Genomic DNA, 17,667 nt, shown 5'->3' with positions numbered 1-17,667 from the left:
GTGCTGGTGGATGTATGACAGCACAAGAGAAATCGTGGTGGAGGCTGGACTTGGGGCGTCATGCCAGCCTGCTTTATCCCTTCCTTTCTAGAGCATAATAAATCAATGGCTGGTTGTACTAATCTTTCTCTGATGTTTTTGCATCTGCATCACAAAGCTCCAGACAGGCTAGCACAGGTGTAATCTTGTGACTTGAACTGAGCAGCTACAAGCCTGAAGGAAACATCCAGGTGTTGACTTTCAAAGAGAAGAGGCACAGGCAGCCCCTGCTGACTTAAGGTGGAACAGTGAGAACCAGAGACCTCTGGAAGGTTATGCCTGCCAGAATACACCAAACCTTCAACCCAAACACCTCATTAGCACAGGCACACAGCAATCCTGCCACGAGTTACTCTGTGCTTGGGTCTGCTCAGATAAAGAAGAAATCTTCAGGCAGAAATAGGTCAGGGAGCCTGGCTACTCACCACTGAAAATGTATTTATTTTGAATCTTGAAAACGGGGATTTATAGTGTACTACATAAATCCCTGGATCCAAATATTGTCAGTACACAGCATACACAGTCTGTTGCACAGGACTTTTACCTTAAGCAAAAGCAGTGGAAAAGTCTCCTACAATAGTGAAATTATTCCCACTGAATTATTCCAAACATAATGATCTCTCAGAAACCAAAGTGTCAGGGACAGGTCCAGTCAGGTCTCTCCCATCAGTAATTCTGTTTCCTAGCATCAGTATTACAGTCAAACTAAAAATCTGCACCAGTCCCAGAGGGATTTTTAAGGTAAAAATTAAGGAAATCCTGCTTTTAGTTATGCATCCATACTTCCTCTGACATCACTGCAGAGTGGACAGGTCTGTGCCATTCTGTGCAGCGTTTTGCAATGCCATCACCCCAGAAAACATGAGAAGGGTTGGATTTGGGGGTCACACTATCAAATTGTGAAAATCAGCATCATCTTGGTGCTTCCAAAGGATCTGGTTGCCTTACAGCATTTAAGGACATGTTCCACAGTTAAAACAATGACTTGGCACATCCTCTTTAACTGGGAGAATCTTAAAAATCTAACACACTTTCATCACTGAGCTGTTTATTTATTGGAATGATTTCACACAGCTGCAAAAGTAATGCTAAACCCATTAGGTCATGCTCTGCTTCCAACCAGCTTCTCAGTACACTTAACAATGGACTAATTCCTAACAGCACTGAATTGTTTTCAGAATGATACTTTGCTACATCTATATTTTGTGCTAACTCAATTTGTCAGTTCTACTGTTAGAAAAGAAACAATAAGAATTTAGTCTTCTGTAAAGCCCTGATAGTCCTTTTCTCCCCCTATTTCACTAACTCTGTTCTTTCTTGTCCTTTATTGCACCTCAATCAGAGCAGAAATTTTCCTGCATTTTATTTTGCTATGCTCAAAATTCAAGAATTAATTATCCCCTCTCACTGCTGTAACACCAACTTTTTCGGTATCACCATGGACAAACATTCTCTTCATGTTTTTTGTTAAGCATAGCACAATTGTTTCTGCCTGTGTCTCTGCTCTTTTTCTTCCCATTCCACTTTTTTCTCTTTGCTCTGACTAAATTACTCTTGAAACCACTCTCAACAAACAACTCCTTCATGCTTAGTTTCAGGATGACCCATAAGACTGATTATTGCATGCTTTTGAAGAACATTGGGTCCTACAGCAAGATAAAAGACCAAGAAAGATCATTTTGCTCTTATAACTTTCCCACTGACTCATGAAGAACCCTAACCAAATTTAACTCTTTTGTGACCCAAATAATTTTGCAGAGCTACCATATTTCCTCTAGGTCATCTCTTCTCTAGGATAAAAATTCAATAACTTCTCAGTTGTCCCTAAGGGACAGTTTTCTACTCTACATCTCCCTGGTCCCAGAGGTGTGAACAGTGATCTCAGCTCTCAGGCTCATTGCTTTGCACTCACTTATGCTACAAAAACTTCACATGAATATGCCAATCTTTTAAGCCACTGTTGCGCTGTCTAGTTGCTTTATATACACAGTAATTTACACTCTAAACAACCTTTGTGATACTCAGAAATGCTATCAGTGGATATTTGGCATTTACAGAAAGACTAGAATAACTCAGGTAAAGCAAAATGAAAAATAACACAAATGGCTAAAAAACAGATCACAGCAATACACAGTGAAGGTAGCCAGGGAAAAGATCCAAGTTACTGGTGGCTACAGACATCCCCACCTGATTAGGCAGGTGCCTCTATGCATCACAGCCCAAAAGCACATGTCCTGCCTCTGGAGCCACACTGGCCCAGAGCACTGAAATGCCTCCATATTTAGTGACACAAGACTTCACTAAGATCTTTGTTACAATGTCACAATGGTAGTCAAATGCTTTGGGAAATAGGTTGGGAAATAATTCCTACACCAATCTGAGGAAACAGATTTAAAACTCTTATCAATAAATTAAACTGAACTTATCAACAAGACAGTGTTGATAAAAATTAAAATTATTGCCAATTATTGACTTATTTACAACCTGGCTAAGAATCAGCTTTTGTACTGTGCTACTTGGGCCTGGTGTCACGTTAACCAGCTAAGCTGGGTCATCCTGATTGCTCTGTTTATTCAATGTTCTTTCCTTAAACATTGGCAGAATGCAGTGAATCTTCTGAAATTTCACTGACAGGCCAGGATTTCTTACAACTAAGATCCCTCATGAGAGATCTGTTAGAGTTCTTTAGTATATGTTATCTTAGCCTACTGTTTTAAAATTATGAATATGATTTATGATGATGATGAACCTCATCCTTAATTACTTGCAGACTGAAAAGAATTCCATCATACTTCTGTAATACAAGTGCTTCATCCAGCACATATTTCAATACTCAGTATTATCAACAAAACTTGCCCAATGTTCCTTGTGCCATTGCAAGGCTCTCTTCCTCAGGCCAGAACGTCCTGTGGTACCTTTAGAGTTCTCATTCTATTTTTATGGTTCATAAATTTCCACAGATATTGATTGCCATAGAGTCTTCCTTTTTAAAAAATAATAAACATCAGTAATTATGACATTTTCAACTTCTGTTGCATTTTTCATGTGCAGATTTCACTCAAAACATTTTATAAATATTAATTAATCTTCAAAATGTACCTGAGAGGAAAATAAGTAGTGAGAAGCAAACTGTATCAGTGGGAGAGAGTCAAAAAGAGACTTATCTGATCACTGCAAGTATTGCAGAACTAGGACTAGCACAGACAAGTTCTGTTGCAGTCTTTTTTCACATTGCAAATGGAGCTGCACTTTGTAAGATGAACCTCAGAAAAAGTTATTATGTTAAATTATCATGCAAAAGTTGTTATGCAAATATTATAGAATCACAGAATTGTTCAGGTTTGAAAAGACCTTTAAGATCATTGTGTCTGGCGCTCCAGGTTTTTATGAAATGAAATAGTGCAAAAAGCCTGAGCACCCAAAAACAAAAACAAATTATTAAACCATAGATTTCCATGGACCTTGAAGGATAATGAAATTACACAAAAAAATAATCATTGCACTAATTTGCCTTGATGAGAGACAACCAGCCCAAAAAGAAAGATATAGATGAGATTTGGCTTTTTAAGATTTTGATAACATTTGATATAATATTCTGATAAGCAACTGAAGAAAAATAAAAGTGCAAATGAAATCACCATAATACTTGCTTAAAAATACATTAAAAGTTTACTATGAGTGTGTTGTTGTTAAACTCAAATCTTCTGTTAGAAATCCCTAAGGATCTGTTCTGATCCAGTCAACCCTTATGTTTTCCTAAACCATGAAGCAGAGATTTTGCAAGCACTTTGAAGGACAAGATTAGAATAAAAATTATATTTCAAGCCAAAGAACTAGACCAAACCTCCAAAGCTGAAATTCTAAAAAGGGAGATGAAAAATTCTTGCGCTGAGGAAAGGTAAATCATTGGAAAAAATTATCCAGGAAAAGACATGGCAAAGCAACAGCAGAGCAGCCAAGGAGCTGGGATGCATAGCAGCAAGCTATGCCATTTCCAGCTGAAATGTTACACTGTGGAAGAAGGTTTAATCTTTTAAGGCTTCAGTGTGTGCAGAGCCCTGGAAGTCCTGACTCACCCAGCAAGCAGATGCAGGACCTACAGACATCCTACTAACAGTTACTCAGAGCTGGTGACGTATCCCACATTCCACTGAGGGCTGCTTCTGGAATGACCCCACTGCATCACACAGGCTCTGGAATGTGGTGGGTATCAGGCAGAGTTTAATTCTATCCATCTTCCCAATGAAATCAGCTCACGAGCTCTGTCAACACCAGTGCAGTATCTTCTAGGAGAACAAACGTGCTCTTGGTATATATCTAATGACTATATAATTTAAAAGGAATTAAATTAGCTGAATTCATGCACATTTTCTGGTTATTTTCCTTCCTTTTTTTCTGTTCCAAAGGTTTGCATAACTTGGAGTTATTTTAAAAAAAGGCACATACTTCAGACTTGTCTATTGTATGTTTGCTATACTTTATTATCCAAGGAAACACTGAGATTTAGACAAGAGTTAAGTAAAGAGTCCAAAAAGCATTAGGGTTTGGATTACAATTTGAAACATTGCCAAACTTTACTAACTGCAAGACTGAATTCCCCCATGCCTGAAGACTGATAATTCTCAAGCACAACTCATTTTTCCTTTTGGTAAAAAAAAACCAAAAAAACTGCACCTTTGATACAGTCACCTAAGAGAGCAGATTTAATTCAGTGTGAAACTGCAGGTCAGCTCCAGACCACAGTGAAAAAAGACCCAAGCTATGAAATCAATCATCTTCTTCAAATAAGTGTGAGGACACAGTTAGGATCAGACCTCAACAATCTGGCAGCTTTCAACATCTCCAAGATAAAGCTGCAGTGATTCCCTGCTACTGAGGTTTATCTTCACAGAGAAATGAGGGAGGAAAGTCTCTCTCCTAAAAACATATCTCTCCTGCCTCTGTTTTGACACCAACTGCTATCCCAGTTCCAGTATTCTTTTGGCCTCCTTCCATGGAAATGCAGTGAGGTCTCTGTGGAGCTCGCCTTGGTTCCCCTCTCAGACAGCTGTGACTAATTCAATGTTCAAGCTCTTGAGTTAATTCTCTCATTAGATCACTTTCCTTCTTCATGGAATAATTATTCCCATGGGAGAAATGAGGAAGACTAAAACATTATTGTGCTAGTATCTGACACACTGCATGCAGGATGTTTATTTTAAATCAAATTGCCTGGAATTGATCCAGATCTATGGCTTAAACACAAGAATTCTCTAAGTGGTGGGGAACTGTAGCCATGCATGTTACACAACACTCCCCATTTCACTGGAATTCCTCCAAACTTCCTGCTAGGTAAGTGTACCTAGAACATAAACCTCTCCACACAAGTAGGTCAGGTGACACGATCCTTTCATTGCTGGGGCATACTTTAGGACTGAAAAATGGTTTTTTCCTTGTTTCATTATTTTTTTATCACACACCAATCCCTTTTCCACCCAATGCTATTGTGAAGGTGAAGCCACAGTAGTGAAATATTGCCAGTGCTCCTGAAATCATAAGCCAATATCTGTGCATTACTCACTGGGAATGTCACATTCCCTCTGAAGCCTCCTGTGGCTCAGATGTGTTCCCCAGTTTTGCTGCCTGGCTCCCCAGGGCATGGCTGGTCACTGGAAGGGGTAAACACCTCCCTCAACTGGATGCCAGCGCAGCCTGTGCTGCAGCACCTTTGGTGGGATCCGAATACTTTGGGGGAGTTTCTCAATCCCCACCTCAAGAGTGCTAAACCTCTCTGGACTGACAATTCTGATACCAGGCTGTTACCTTAATGCCACCTTTACCTCAAGCCACATTAGAGTGAAAATAGTAAATACTTTGTTACGAATTTCAAAACAGAAAAAAGTTGACAAAGGCTTCTAAAGATGGGAGAGGAGAGGAGAGGAGAGGAGAGGAGAGGAGAGGAGAGGAGAGGAGAGGAGAGGAGAGGAGAGGAGAGGAGAGGAGAGGAGAGGAGAGGAGAGGGGCGAGCCCAGCTGTACAGTTTCTCAAGCCATTATCAGTTCGGCTGAAAAATGGACGGAGCCATCATCACCTTGCTGGTAGTGTGAAAACTGAAATGTTTTCACACAAGCCCTGTATTGTGGGACTGCCTGTGCAGAAAGGCTTTCTTTGGGGACCCGTCTTGCTCTCTGTGTTTGGGTTAATTTCAGTTCAGACCTCTACCCTACACACACATATACACATATTCATCAAGATTCATTAACCCTCACAGGAATGAAGGTAACAGCTCTTGGGCCTGGCCCAACCCTGTCGAGAAAGAGTTCTCATGCCTGGCTTGAGTCTGGAAAATGTGTTATCTTCCTGTGAAGCACAACCCACTGAGGTAGGAAACATTCAGACCCTGAAGGGAAGCTTCTTGATCCACTGAAGCTTATGTATCACGTGAAAGCATAAGCTGACAACAGGTTTATGCAGGTATCTAATTAGAATAGAGTGTCTGTAGCTCATTAGAGGCTTTTGGCTGAGTAGACAAAAACAATAAGCAGTTGTGATGATCACCATTGGGGTGACAATGGGGTAAACCAATGATGTGTTTGAAAAATATCTAACAAGTAGCCAGGGAGCCTCTTCTCTCCTCCAGGCTGAAAAGTGTGACGTCCAGCAGCCTGCCTTTTCTTACCCTTTCATGGGATGCACAACAGCACCTACCAACTGTGCATTCACAGACTGCTGATCTGCATCATTGCTTTGGGCATGCAATGCCATCCAGAGTAAATGGGACATGTGGGAAAAACCTGGACCTTAGCAGAGACAAGGTGTCTTGGAAGTGTAAGATGTAGCTTAGATGCTTGTACTACAGGTGTTTGTACTCCTCAGGAGCTCTTGGTAGCTCTGCACTTTTGCAATTTTGGCTTTCCTGGGAGAAGTTTGAGTTCAAATCCTTGTGGAATTTAGGGAAGTAGAGCAAAGGAGCAAAAATGGTTGTATCCTCTTACCTGCACATCAAAACACAAAGCTCCTTTCCATTTTGGTGAGGCTGTAGAACACGTCTCCTCTGTTAGATACAGTGCATTACATTACAAGTAGCAACTACAGTGGGTAATTAGTAACAAAAATGGCAACTGCCTGTACCATTGAAAGGTTACAGCAGATGCCTTAGCACAGGAGGCAAAGTGCAGAGATGCAGTTTGTGACAGGAAGTGAAGATTTCATACCCACTAAACTGGGGGAGGAATTATGGCACATTCTGGTTGCAATAGAAAGTGGCTCCCTATCACAAAAGATCCCATAGGATTTGATGTACCTGTGAATGGTCAAGCTCTGAGTTTCATGTCTCCTCTGCAACAGGGAATTTAACAGCCAAGTATGGCAAGGGGTTTTAAGTCAAAATGGCCCCCAAAACTGCAGGTATAATGGACATGTTCTGAGAAGAAGCAGTCAGGCAAAACTGCACATTCAAATCAATTATTACTCTTTTCGGGTTTTGGGGTGGGTGTTTGGGTTTTTTGGTTTTTTAAGACTAAGAGCTCTCCATCTTTATCAAATTCAGGGGAAAAAAAAAAACAAAACCAAAAAAAAACCCCACACAACACCAACAACAACAACAAAAAAAAAAAACAAAACGCAACGACAAACTTAAATCATTCTGTAAGAGAGGAGAGATTCAGCATCCGCACACCGATTTTGTTAATGTTCCAATACGTCACCCTGCAGTCCCGGTTTTATTATTGCTCCAACGCATCTCCCTGCGGTAACAGCGGCACCTGCAGGATTCGGGAAAAGCAGCACAGACACCTCCGGTGGCTCCGCAGAATATCATCCAGGCATCCGGAAAGGTTTTCCTGAGAACCCTTCAGCCAGAGAAATCTGAGCAGCCATGGGCCTCTGTGGGACAGGGGTTTTTCAAGAGAAAACGTGGATAGTTTTTTGTGAGAATCTTCTCACTCTTTTGGCAGGGTGGCGGCAGCACTTCTGAGCAGGTGTGGGCAGTGGGACATGTTGAGGAGCACAGAGCTGGTTTATTGGCAAATATATTTTTTAAAGTCTGTTATATTAAAATTGAAGACATTTTTAATTCCTTCACTACAATGACTACCATTCTTGGTGTTGGTTAATCAAAAGGCCTCCTCATTACATGGTGCAATTTCACACTGTCAAAGGTACTTTCAGGCTTATTCCTGAAAATGTACAGCATGTTTTGGGAGATTCACAACAGTATATGGCATCATTAGCTCCATCCTGTACAGCTCCTGTGTGGCCCAGAAGACACGTGCTGAAGAAGTGCCCTTTGCTGGGGGCAGAACCATGAACACAACACAGCACAGGCCTTTGGGGCAAAATTACTTTCCCAGCAACACTATTTTGTGTCCATAAATTTGGAACTATGGTGTGAAATCCTAGTGCTGGCCAAGAGTTTAACAGCTGACATCAGCCAGCCAGTGAGCCACTGGCATTTAGGAGAATTCTAAGCCTTTTACTCACAGGCCACTTCCGATGAATAAAATGTCAGCGCAAGAGGGGTCTGGCTTCTTTTTCTTTGTCAAAAAAGAAAAACTTTGATGCATTTATTAGCCAGGCTTAAAATATATAGATTTATATCAGCATGCATCCAACTGTGTACTTGCAGAAATATCTTCTCTCTAGATCTATGTTTTCTATGGGTATTTTTTGAAGACCAACTTGAAATGTAATTAGAATGTAATGCTGATGAAGACAGAAACCAACAGCCCCCCGAGGGTATCATGATTCAGATTCTTTCCAAAAGTATATTTAAAAGTTATTACAATGAAATGCAGACTCATGAGAAAAACCTGAGGGGCCATGACCATTGTAACTGTGAGCAGACATGTTTTTCTTTCCCAGCCTCACAGTAAATAGATATGGAAGCTTTCCAAGAGGCTCTCTGATCGCTTTTTGCTCTGGCTGGATATTATGCTCCTGGAACAGCTGTGGAAAACTCTGGACATGTTTTTCTCTCAGAATTAGTGCCAGGTCTGCTGGACCTGGTGACTGCATGCACTTAACTCAGTAAGTGATGTTCATCCCCCATCAGAGCTCAGGCATGCCGTGACTCAGGGAATTACACAGACTAAGATGGAAGCACACTTTGCCTCAGGATCAGTGCTGACCCCAGAGACCCGCATGGTGCTGCTACAGGACACTGATGAAACATCTGTGCTGGAACGAGGAGGAAGGCCCACACTGTGGACAAAGGGGCAGCTGGGCTGTGCCTGCCTGTCACGCTCCTGGAACAGTTGTGGAAAACTCAGGAGGGATGCTTTCCTCTCAGAATCAGCGTCAGCTCTGCCAGACACAGTGATCATGTGCGTTTACCTCAGTATGTGATGCTTATCCCCTGTCAACACTGCTCTGCTGCCACAGTCCCAGGCAGTGTCCCTGCCTCTCATTTCTGCCGTTCCCTGGGCTGGTGGCAGCTGCAATTTCTCCCCAACATAGCCATATTTCTCACAAGCACAGACTGAGGTGGACAGGGACCCAGTTTGCAAGAGCATGACTAGGACTGAGGGACAGAGGTTGTGAAGGCAGTGACTAAGTGAATAACCTATTGCAGGATCAGTTTTAACCACAAAAAAGCTCTTTGCAGAGCAGGGATCAGAGGTGTCTGTAGGGGTGTACAGGGTCTCCTCACTTTAAAATGGACATTGAGGTGCTGGAGCATGCCCAGGGAAAGCAACAAAGCTAGAAAACATGTTTTAGGAGGGACTAAAGGCAGCAGGGGTTGTTCAGTCTCAAGGAGGCTCAGGGGGGACCTCACTGCTCTCCACAATTCCCTGGAAGGAGGTTATAGTGAGGCTGGGGTCAGTCTCTTTTACTGTGCCTGCAGTGAAAGGACCAGAGGAAATGGCCTTAAGCTAAGACAGGTGAGATTCAGATTAGATGTTAGAAAAAAAAAATCACTATTTGGGTGGTCAGGCAGTGGAATAGGCAGTGTCCAGGGAAGCAGTGGAGTCACCAGCCCTGGAGGTGTTTGAGAGACATCTGGATCTGGCACTGGGTGATGTGGTTTAGCAGTTTAGGGGTTGCAGGGGCAGTGCTGGGTGGACCATTGGAATGAATAATCTTAAAGGTCGCTTCCACCCATGATGATTCCGTGATGCCTGTGGAGCCTCACGGGGCCAGGTGCCCAGGCAGGCGCATAGACAAAGGAGCGAACAGAGGTACCTGAACCAGTACCGCCGTGAGGGCAGGTGCTCGGCACACAGACCCCGCGGCACACACAGAGCCCTCACAAAACACGCACCCCCACAGCGCCCTCAGCCCCGCCCGTCCCGGTGCCCGCCCCGTCCGGACAGCGCCGCCTCAGCGGGAGCGCGCCCCTCACTTCCCCGCCGCGCACGCGCCGGGGCGGGGAGAGCGGGGCGCGTGCGCGGCGCGAGGCCGGCGTCGGGGGGTCCGGTGCCGCAGCAGCGATGGCGGCGAGTGCCGGGATGGGCAAGGGCGGTTCTGCCTCCAGCTCCGTCTCCAGTTCCGAGCGGCACGCCCGCCTCCTCCTGGCCCAGATCAACCGGCTGCGCGCCGGGCACAGCTTCTGCGACGTGCGGCTGGAGGTGGGCCCGGAGGCGTTCTCCGTGCACCGCCTGGTGCTGGCGGCCAGCAGCCCGTACTTCGCGGCGCTGTTCGCGGGCGGCATGAAGGAGTCCGGGCGGGACGTGGTGCGGATCGCGGGCGTGGAGGCGGACACCTTCCACACGCTGCTCGACTTCATCTACACAGGTGAGGGCTGGCGGCGGGGCGAGGGGCGGGTGCCCGGCGGCCGCAGGCTGGAGCGGGGCCCCGCTGTGGTTTGGTGCCCGCAGGCGTGGTGAGCATCGCGGAGCACAACGTCCAGGAGCTCATCGTCGCCGCGGACATGCTGCAGCTCACCGAGGTGGTGGAGCTCTGCTGCGAGTTCCTCAAGGGCCAGATCGACCCGCTGAACTGCATCGGCCTCTTCCAGTTCTCCGAGCAGATCGCCTGTCACGACTTGATGGAGTTCACCGAGAGCTACATCCACGCGCACTTCCTGGAGGTGCAGGGCGGGGAGGAGTTCCTGGCGCTCACCAAGGAGCAGCTCGTGAAGATCCTGCGGAGCGAGGACCTGAGCATCGAGGACGAGTACCAGGTGTTCGCGGCAGCGATGCAGTGGATTCTGAAGGACGTGGGGAAAAGAAAGAAATACGTCGTGGAAGTACTGGAGCCTGTTCGGTTCCCTCTGCTACCAGCGCAAAGGCTGTTAAAATACATAGAAAGTAAGTGAGAGAAGGAATATCAGATGCATGTATGTGAGCAAACTATGTGTTCAGAGTTACTGGGCTTTGATGGACTATTCTTTACGTTACTGGCATGATGAATAAAATCATTTTTAACAAACAAGCTCTATTTTTTAAAAAATAAGCACAGCTTACTTTAAAAACATGCATTTGAAAATGCCTTATAAAAGTAAGCAACATTGATTTCTCTGCTGTTTTCAGAGAAGTTAGTAATTTTTCTACAACTGAATTGCTTACAATTTGTGACTTTCCACTGTGAATTTTTTTCAATTCTGCTAATTTTATTCTTATTCTGCTTATGTTACTCTTGAAGATATTCCAGATTTCAGTCTTCGAGTGGCCCTGCAAACTCTGTTGAAAGAATATTGTGAAGTCTCTAAGTCTCCCAAAGAGAACAAGGTCAGCAGTTTTCTGCAGGCTTCTAAAGGTCGTCCCCGGAGGAAAGCCAGGAAGTACCTTTATGCAGTAGGTTAGAATGTGGCTGTTTGAACCTTATAAAACAAATGAAGTAGTATCTCAGAATGCAGGAATGAAGGAGATACTCGAGAATTATTTAAAAAATCAAAATATATGATTCCAAAACATTACATCATGGCTGAGTTACCATATTAGTAGCTTTGATTAGAGTTGCATAGGAGTCCAGCATTCACATTTCTTGTCATTGTGACATGGCATTCAAAGCCCAGATTTGCTGTTCAAAACTAATTTGCTTTGGGTGGAAAACTGCAAATCAGCAGAGGATTTACCCAGGGCTCACTGCTGGAATAGTGTATGCAAATTCATTGCACATTTTGTTCTGATGGCTGTAGTTTTCTCTGTGCAGGACACTTTGGTTCATATGATGGGATACTTGAAAATCCAAGTTTTCAGCAAAGCTGAAGTTTTATATTGGAAAGGAACGTGTTTGTTTCACTCTGTGGGCAGTAGCACCAGCTGTTGGTCACACACACTTGTGCCTCACTTGTTTGTTGTTCTAATACTCTAATTCTGCAGGATTCAAAGATTATAAAGTTCTCTCTTGCCTTCTGCCTTTTATCTCATGAAAAGTTTTTACATGGCTGCCAGTATGTTATGCAGCAAAGGCTGTTGGCTGATCCTTGTATTTTACTGAAAACATGAATTCTAATATTTTTAGTGTTGTGGCATCAGCTCAGCACAATTCCCATGACTCTTGAGGCAGCCATTCTTCCTTGTATGCTGGAAAAAGGAAGCTACTTGGAAAAATCCAGTTCCTTCTAAGAGTGGCTAATGGCTGTTACTGTAATATTTTTCATGGTTTAGATATAGGAGCATGAGGGTGAAGAGGAAGCTCTTACTCGGCCTTTCCCCTTGCTTTGCAGGTGGGTACACCCGGCTGCAGGGAGCACGCTGGAGTGACAGCAGAGCCCTGAGCTGTGTGGAGAGATTTGACACCTTCAGCCACTACTGGACCACGGTGTCCTCTCTGCACCAGGCCCGGAGCGGGCTGGGCGTGGCTGTGGTGGGAGGAATGGTCTATGCCATTGGAGGTAACAGCTGAAATAAGCTTGCTTTCTTACATGAATGCTGGAGAACTCATGAATGGAGACTTTCAAAATTTTTCTTCCTTGATTCTCTACTGTCACTGCTCTGTGAATGCCTGTTAGGGATCCTGTACTGGCAGTTTTTACTAAGCTGCTTTCCCCTCATGGTGTAGCTATTCACAGGTTACCATATAGATGTCTGCAGATATACTCAGAGATGCTGGCTGTTCTGGGGGATTCATGTACCACCGCTGGTGGAATTTGTTTTCTCACTTACAGTCTAGGAGAAGCCCATAGCACAAAAGGCAGTAGCACAGGACACACCACTTGTGCACTGCCTGCCTGGAAAGGCTCATTATGTCTGTTTGCACAAGGATGTGATGAGTAACTCTACCAGCCCATCACAAAAGAATGCATATGTAGACTGTTTTTGTCACCACAGAGCTCATTCTTTGGTCTTGAAAACCCAGTCAGTTGTGTTGAGGAGTAAAGCGTGCAGCACCCTGGTTGTTTATGATGTTTTCAGCAACATTTCAGGGAACTACTGATGAAAGTGGTTCCCAGTGATGATTCATGTGTAATCATCACTATGTATAAATGAAGCTTTTGCTATGTTGGCTGTTTCACCAAAAGATAAATCTTGAATTCAAATGTTGCCTATCCTGGAAGAAGTTGAAGAATGTTTCCATATCTGCAGTGCAAAAGATTGCATTTCCCCTGACTCTTCTTGCTTTTATTGTGCAGGTGAGGACAACTCCATGATTTTTGACTGTACTGAATGTTATGATCCTGTTACAAAGCAGTGGACGACCGTGGCTTCCATGAACCATCCCCGTTGTGCACTGGGAGTGTGCACATGCTATGGGGCCATCTATGCTTTGGGTAAGTTGTGAGGTTTTTCTTGGTGGAGTTAAAGATGTTAATTCATAGAACTTTTAAAATGATCTTAAATATTACATCTTGGTGATGCAAATTCACAAACTTTAAGTTTTGAAAAACATCTGTGTCCATAAATATTAACATATATACTAAATTTCTGTGGATTAGTTATTGTATGGTTATAATTTATTTTCATTGTAGACTGACTGCATGCTGATTTCAGAATTTGTCCTGGAACAGTACACTGCATGTCTAAAAATGCAGCTAATACACAACTTTGTGCTATTAAATTCCTTCCTGTGTTTGCTGTTATTTGCAGGAGGCTGGGTTGGAGCAGAGATTGGCAACACAATTGAAAGATTTGATCCTGAAGAGAATAGTTGGGATGTGGTGGGAAGCATGGCTAAGCCCCGTTACTGCTTTGGGTGTTGTGAAATGCAAGGTGAATATTGTTAGGTTTATATCCCTAAATAGTTCCAACAGCCATTGGATTTTGAAGCTTTATGTCTCAGTCATGAATTCTTACCTTTGTACTGAGCTGTCAGCCACACACGCTTGTGCCTTGCTTGTTTGTTGTTCTAATACTGCATTTTTAATTGTGCAGAATTCAAATACTATAAAGTTGTCTCTTGTCCCCTGCCTTTGATCTCATGAAAAGTTTTTACATGACTGCCAGTGTGGTTATCCTGCTAGTCTTTTTGCAGTTGCTTGTTCTTTCTGATACTGCTTTTATTTATCTTCCATATTTGGGTTTGCTTGTTTTTCTTTGTGACAGTGTGAAGGCTTGCCACAGGTTATTTTAAGACAGACATGTCTAAATACTTGACCAATAAATGTGCTGACTAAGTATTTGATCCTGGCCAGGTCAGCAGTTGCAACCTTCTGAATGAACCTTCCCCTGCACTTAATTAATTTTTGCTTTCCTCAGAGCTTCTAGTGCTCAAGCCTCAAGTTGCTCATGCAAAAGCTTTATGTATTCTACTACTGAGCAAAAGGAGGATTTTCTGACATTCTTTAACCATCTTAATGTCAGGCTGAAACCTGTGTTGTGACAGTAATTTTCTGTCTGCATTATGAAGCCTAAAAGAGGAGAAGCTCTGTCTCTGCAGGTTTGATTTATGTCATTGGTGGCATCAGCAGTGAAGGAGTAGAGCTGCGTTCTGTTGAAGTCTACGACCCCATCTCCAAACGCTGGTCTGAGCTCGCTCCCATGGGCACCAGAAGAGCCTATCTTGGTGTAGCTGCTCTCAACGATTGTATCTATGCTGTGGGAGGCTGGAATGAATCCCAGGATGCACTTGCCAGTGTAGAAAGATATTCATTTGAAGAGGTATGGCAGAGTCCCTCCTTTTCATAAATGTAGATTGCATCAGCTTTATGTAAGATGCTATAGAGCCTGCTTCCTTTCTTTAAAAAGAAAAAGCTGGAAATTCCATTTCCTTTTCACTGCTGGCTGGGTATCTTGAGTGAAACAAAGCTTTGGTGATCTCAGGGTCTGTCCTAAGTAATTGCCATGTTTTAACTATGCACAGATATACTGTAGTTTGGTAAATACTTTTTAGGGTTAAGATGAGAGGATAGATTCCCCCTCTGCAGCAGAAAGCTCAATAATCTGAATAGAGAGAAAAAACTCATTGTAAAGGTAAGAGTTACATTTTATTGCAAAATTTGGGTATCTTCTTCTACATCAAAATGTAGTGATGTTTCAGCATGACTAGAAGATAAAAAAATTTTCCAGACTGATATTGCTCATGTTTTTATGATGCTCTTTGTAAGAGTAGCTACTGTTAAAAGCAGAACATAATCCCATGTGCCATCTGTTTTGCTTTTCAAATTGAATCTAGTTTTCCTGTTTCCCCCACCTCAAACTGTGCCATGCTCTATTTTAGAGACTGACTGCATCTTGCAGTGACTGAAGAAAGGGAGGGGTGTTGCGTGCAGACAGTATGGGATCTGCTTTTAGAGATTACCACAATTTGGACCCCTTGTGAAAGTGTTGTCATTCCTGTCTTGGTAATCTTCTGGATACTGTACATATCCCACATGTAAGCCTGTGAAGTTATACACAGTGTTCTTTGTATATGTTTTGCTCAGTCTTTGAGCTTTAAAAGTTACTTAAGCAGAATCAGGGCTTGCCTTAAAGCTATTTCTTCATCTTTCACCTTTTTGTTAGGAAAAGTGGGTTGAAGTTGCATCGATGAAGATCCCAAGAGCTGGTGTTTGTGTTGTGGCTGTGAATGGACTTCTCTATGCCTCAGGAGGCAGAGCTCCCAGTCCTGATTTTGCTGCTCCAGTAACCTCTGACTCTGTTGAAGTTTATAACCCTCACATGGACAGCTGGACTGAAATTGCCAACATGATCACCAGCCGCTGCGAAGGAGGAGTAGCTGTGCTGTGAAACACAAAGAACAAAATTCATTCAAGGAATGAGTCAATTATGTCTCCTCAGATTTCCTGTTTCATTGGCCAGAAACCTCTTTTAACACAGGAGCTTCAGTGGAGAATTAGATCAGAGGGATTTTCCTGAGCAAAAGGAAAAGCCCTTCAAAGTAAATTGGCTTATCCAGCGTCTGTCTCAGGAAGTATTCTGTTAAGAGTAGGAATGCCTCTTAGAACTGGATTAAGCTCACTGAAATAAATGGTGAATTTACCCTGTAAAAATCTGAAGAAATAATTCCAACACATTAAGAGACATTAATCAGGTTGTTACTGAGCACAGACTTGCAGTCTGGAAGTGAGTTACTGTCAACAGCAAGGAGTTACCTGTTGGTAAGATCAGATGGGTGATTTGGATGGCATTAGTTCTTTTTCTGGCAGAAAACAAGGAAGAGAAGATAACACACAGGAAAGACTTGGTGCCACTACTTATGACCTTGATGCATTTAAGCCTCTTTTCTCTTGCTGGACATGGTGGGCATTAAATATGAATTGGATCTTCAGTTTCTGGCTGCTCCACAAATTTGAATGGTGAATGGATGAGAATTTCCTGTTCTGGAAGGTCGTCCTCACAGAATAATGCCATTCCCCTTCAGTGCTGGCTTTTCCTCTCAGTGGTGTCAGTGATGCCAGTAGAGCTCCTTTTTGTGTAGGCTCTGGTGAATTTTAAATGCAAATGCAATAGATTGGCTGCTCTGTTTAAGACTGCTCTTAGTATAAAAACACAGGGAAAGGCTTTTGCCCCCATATTTTTTCCCCATAGTGAAATGTGTTTTTACCCTGTGTGACACACACTGAGACTTGGCATTGAATACTTGCTGTTCTACGAGACACATTCCTTCACCTTCACTGCATCTTGTATCCTGCCTCATCCAAATTTGAGCCAATGGGGCTTTCTGTGCTAGAATTAGCTGCATTTAGCATTGAACTGATGATATCAGTGTGCTCTTAAGGAGTTTGTATTTAGCTCAGACACACTTAGTAGAACAATACTACAAAGAGTTTGGAGTTATTTCTAGATTCAAGTTGTTTTTTGCACACTGTGGCTGCATTTTCAGCACAGCTGTGGATGATGTGGATGGAGTCTGAAGTGAAGCTGCTTGAATTTTGATAGACAGTGTTATTCTGGATCACCAAACCACAACTGGAATGCCACAAAACAGGAAGCCTGGCACTGTAGACAAAGGAGCATTCATTCCTTTTAGGTCAATATCCCCTGTGTAAAATTAACAAATTATTACATGATAAATCCTCCAAGGTGAGTGTTGTAGGTACCTTAATAATTGAGGTCCTAAAATCTAACATAGAGTTGGACTAAAACATGCTAGATGATGGAGAGTCTGATTGTTCCATAATCTTGTGTGTGCTTTTACTTCAAAGAATTTCTTATGTGTCTGAATTAATGGTTTGATCTTGTTTAAACTGTTTTTCATAATAAAATGTATTTTCAGAACTGACTGGAATGCTCTTGAATAGGTTGCTTTCATAGCTTAGTAAGCTGTATTATGCCACTTTCATATAATAGGTCATTTTTTCTTTTTACTGGAAATCATATTTCCCAG

General features: G+C 43.0%; 1 protein-coding gene across 1 annotated transcript; it reads left to right on the top strand.

Annotated features, from left to right (window-relative positions):
* Positions 1-10,420: 10,420 nt before the first annotated feature.
* Positions 10,421-16,378, top strand: IPP (intracisternal A particle-promoted polypeptide). The gene is made up of 8 exons (XM_054285703.1): positions 10,421-10,752; positions 10,836-11,267; positions 11,602-11,757; positions 12,629-12,796; positions 13,535-13,672; positions 13,989-14,111; positions 14,779-14,999; positions 15,843-16,378. Exons 1-8 carry the CDS (start codon positions 10,449-10,451, stop codon positions 16,065-16,067), a joined length of 1,767 nt encoding a protein of 588 aa, XP_054141678.1. The 5' UTR covers positions 10,421-10,448; the 3' UTR covers positions 16,068-16,378.
* Positions 16,379-17,667: the final 1,289 nt, after the last annotated feature.

The sequence above is a fragment of the Melozone crissalis genome, unplaced genomic scaffold, assembly GCF_028551555.1.
Source record: "Melozone crissalis strain CALT ecotype California unplaced genomic scaffold, PUWL_Pcris_2 ptg000045l_1, whole genome shotgun sequence".
Taxonomy (NCBI): domain Eukaryota; kingdom Metazoa; phylum Chordata; class Aves; order Passeriformes; family Passerellidae; genus Melozone; species Melozone crissalis.
This window is presented reverse-complemented; position numbering and strand designations above follow the sequence as displayed.

Coding starts and splice junctions, on each gene's coding strand:
- IPP (XM_054285703.1), top strand. CDS start 10,449: ATGGCGGCGAGTGCCGGGATGGGCAAGGGCGGTTCTGCCTCCAGCTCC. Junction 11,758..12,628: donor GAAGTACCTTTATGCAGTAG/GTTAGAATGTGG, acceptor CTTGCTTTGCAG/GTGGGTACACCCGGCTGCAG. Junction 13,673..13,988: donor TGGGGCCATCTATGCTTTGG/GTAAGTTGTGAG, acceptor TGTTATTTGCAG/GAGGCTGGGTTGGAGCAGAG.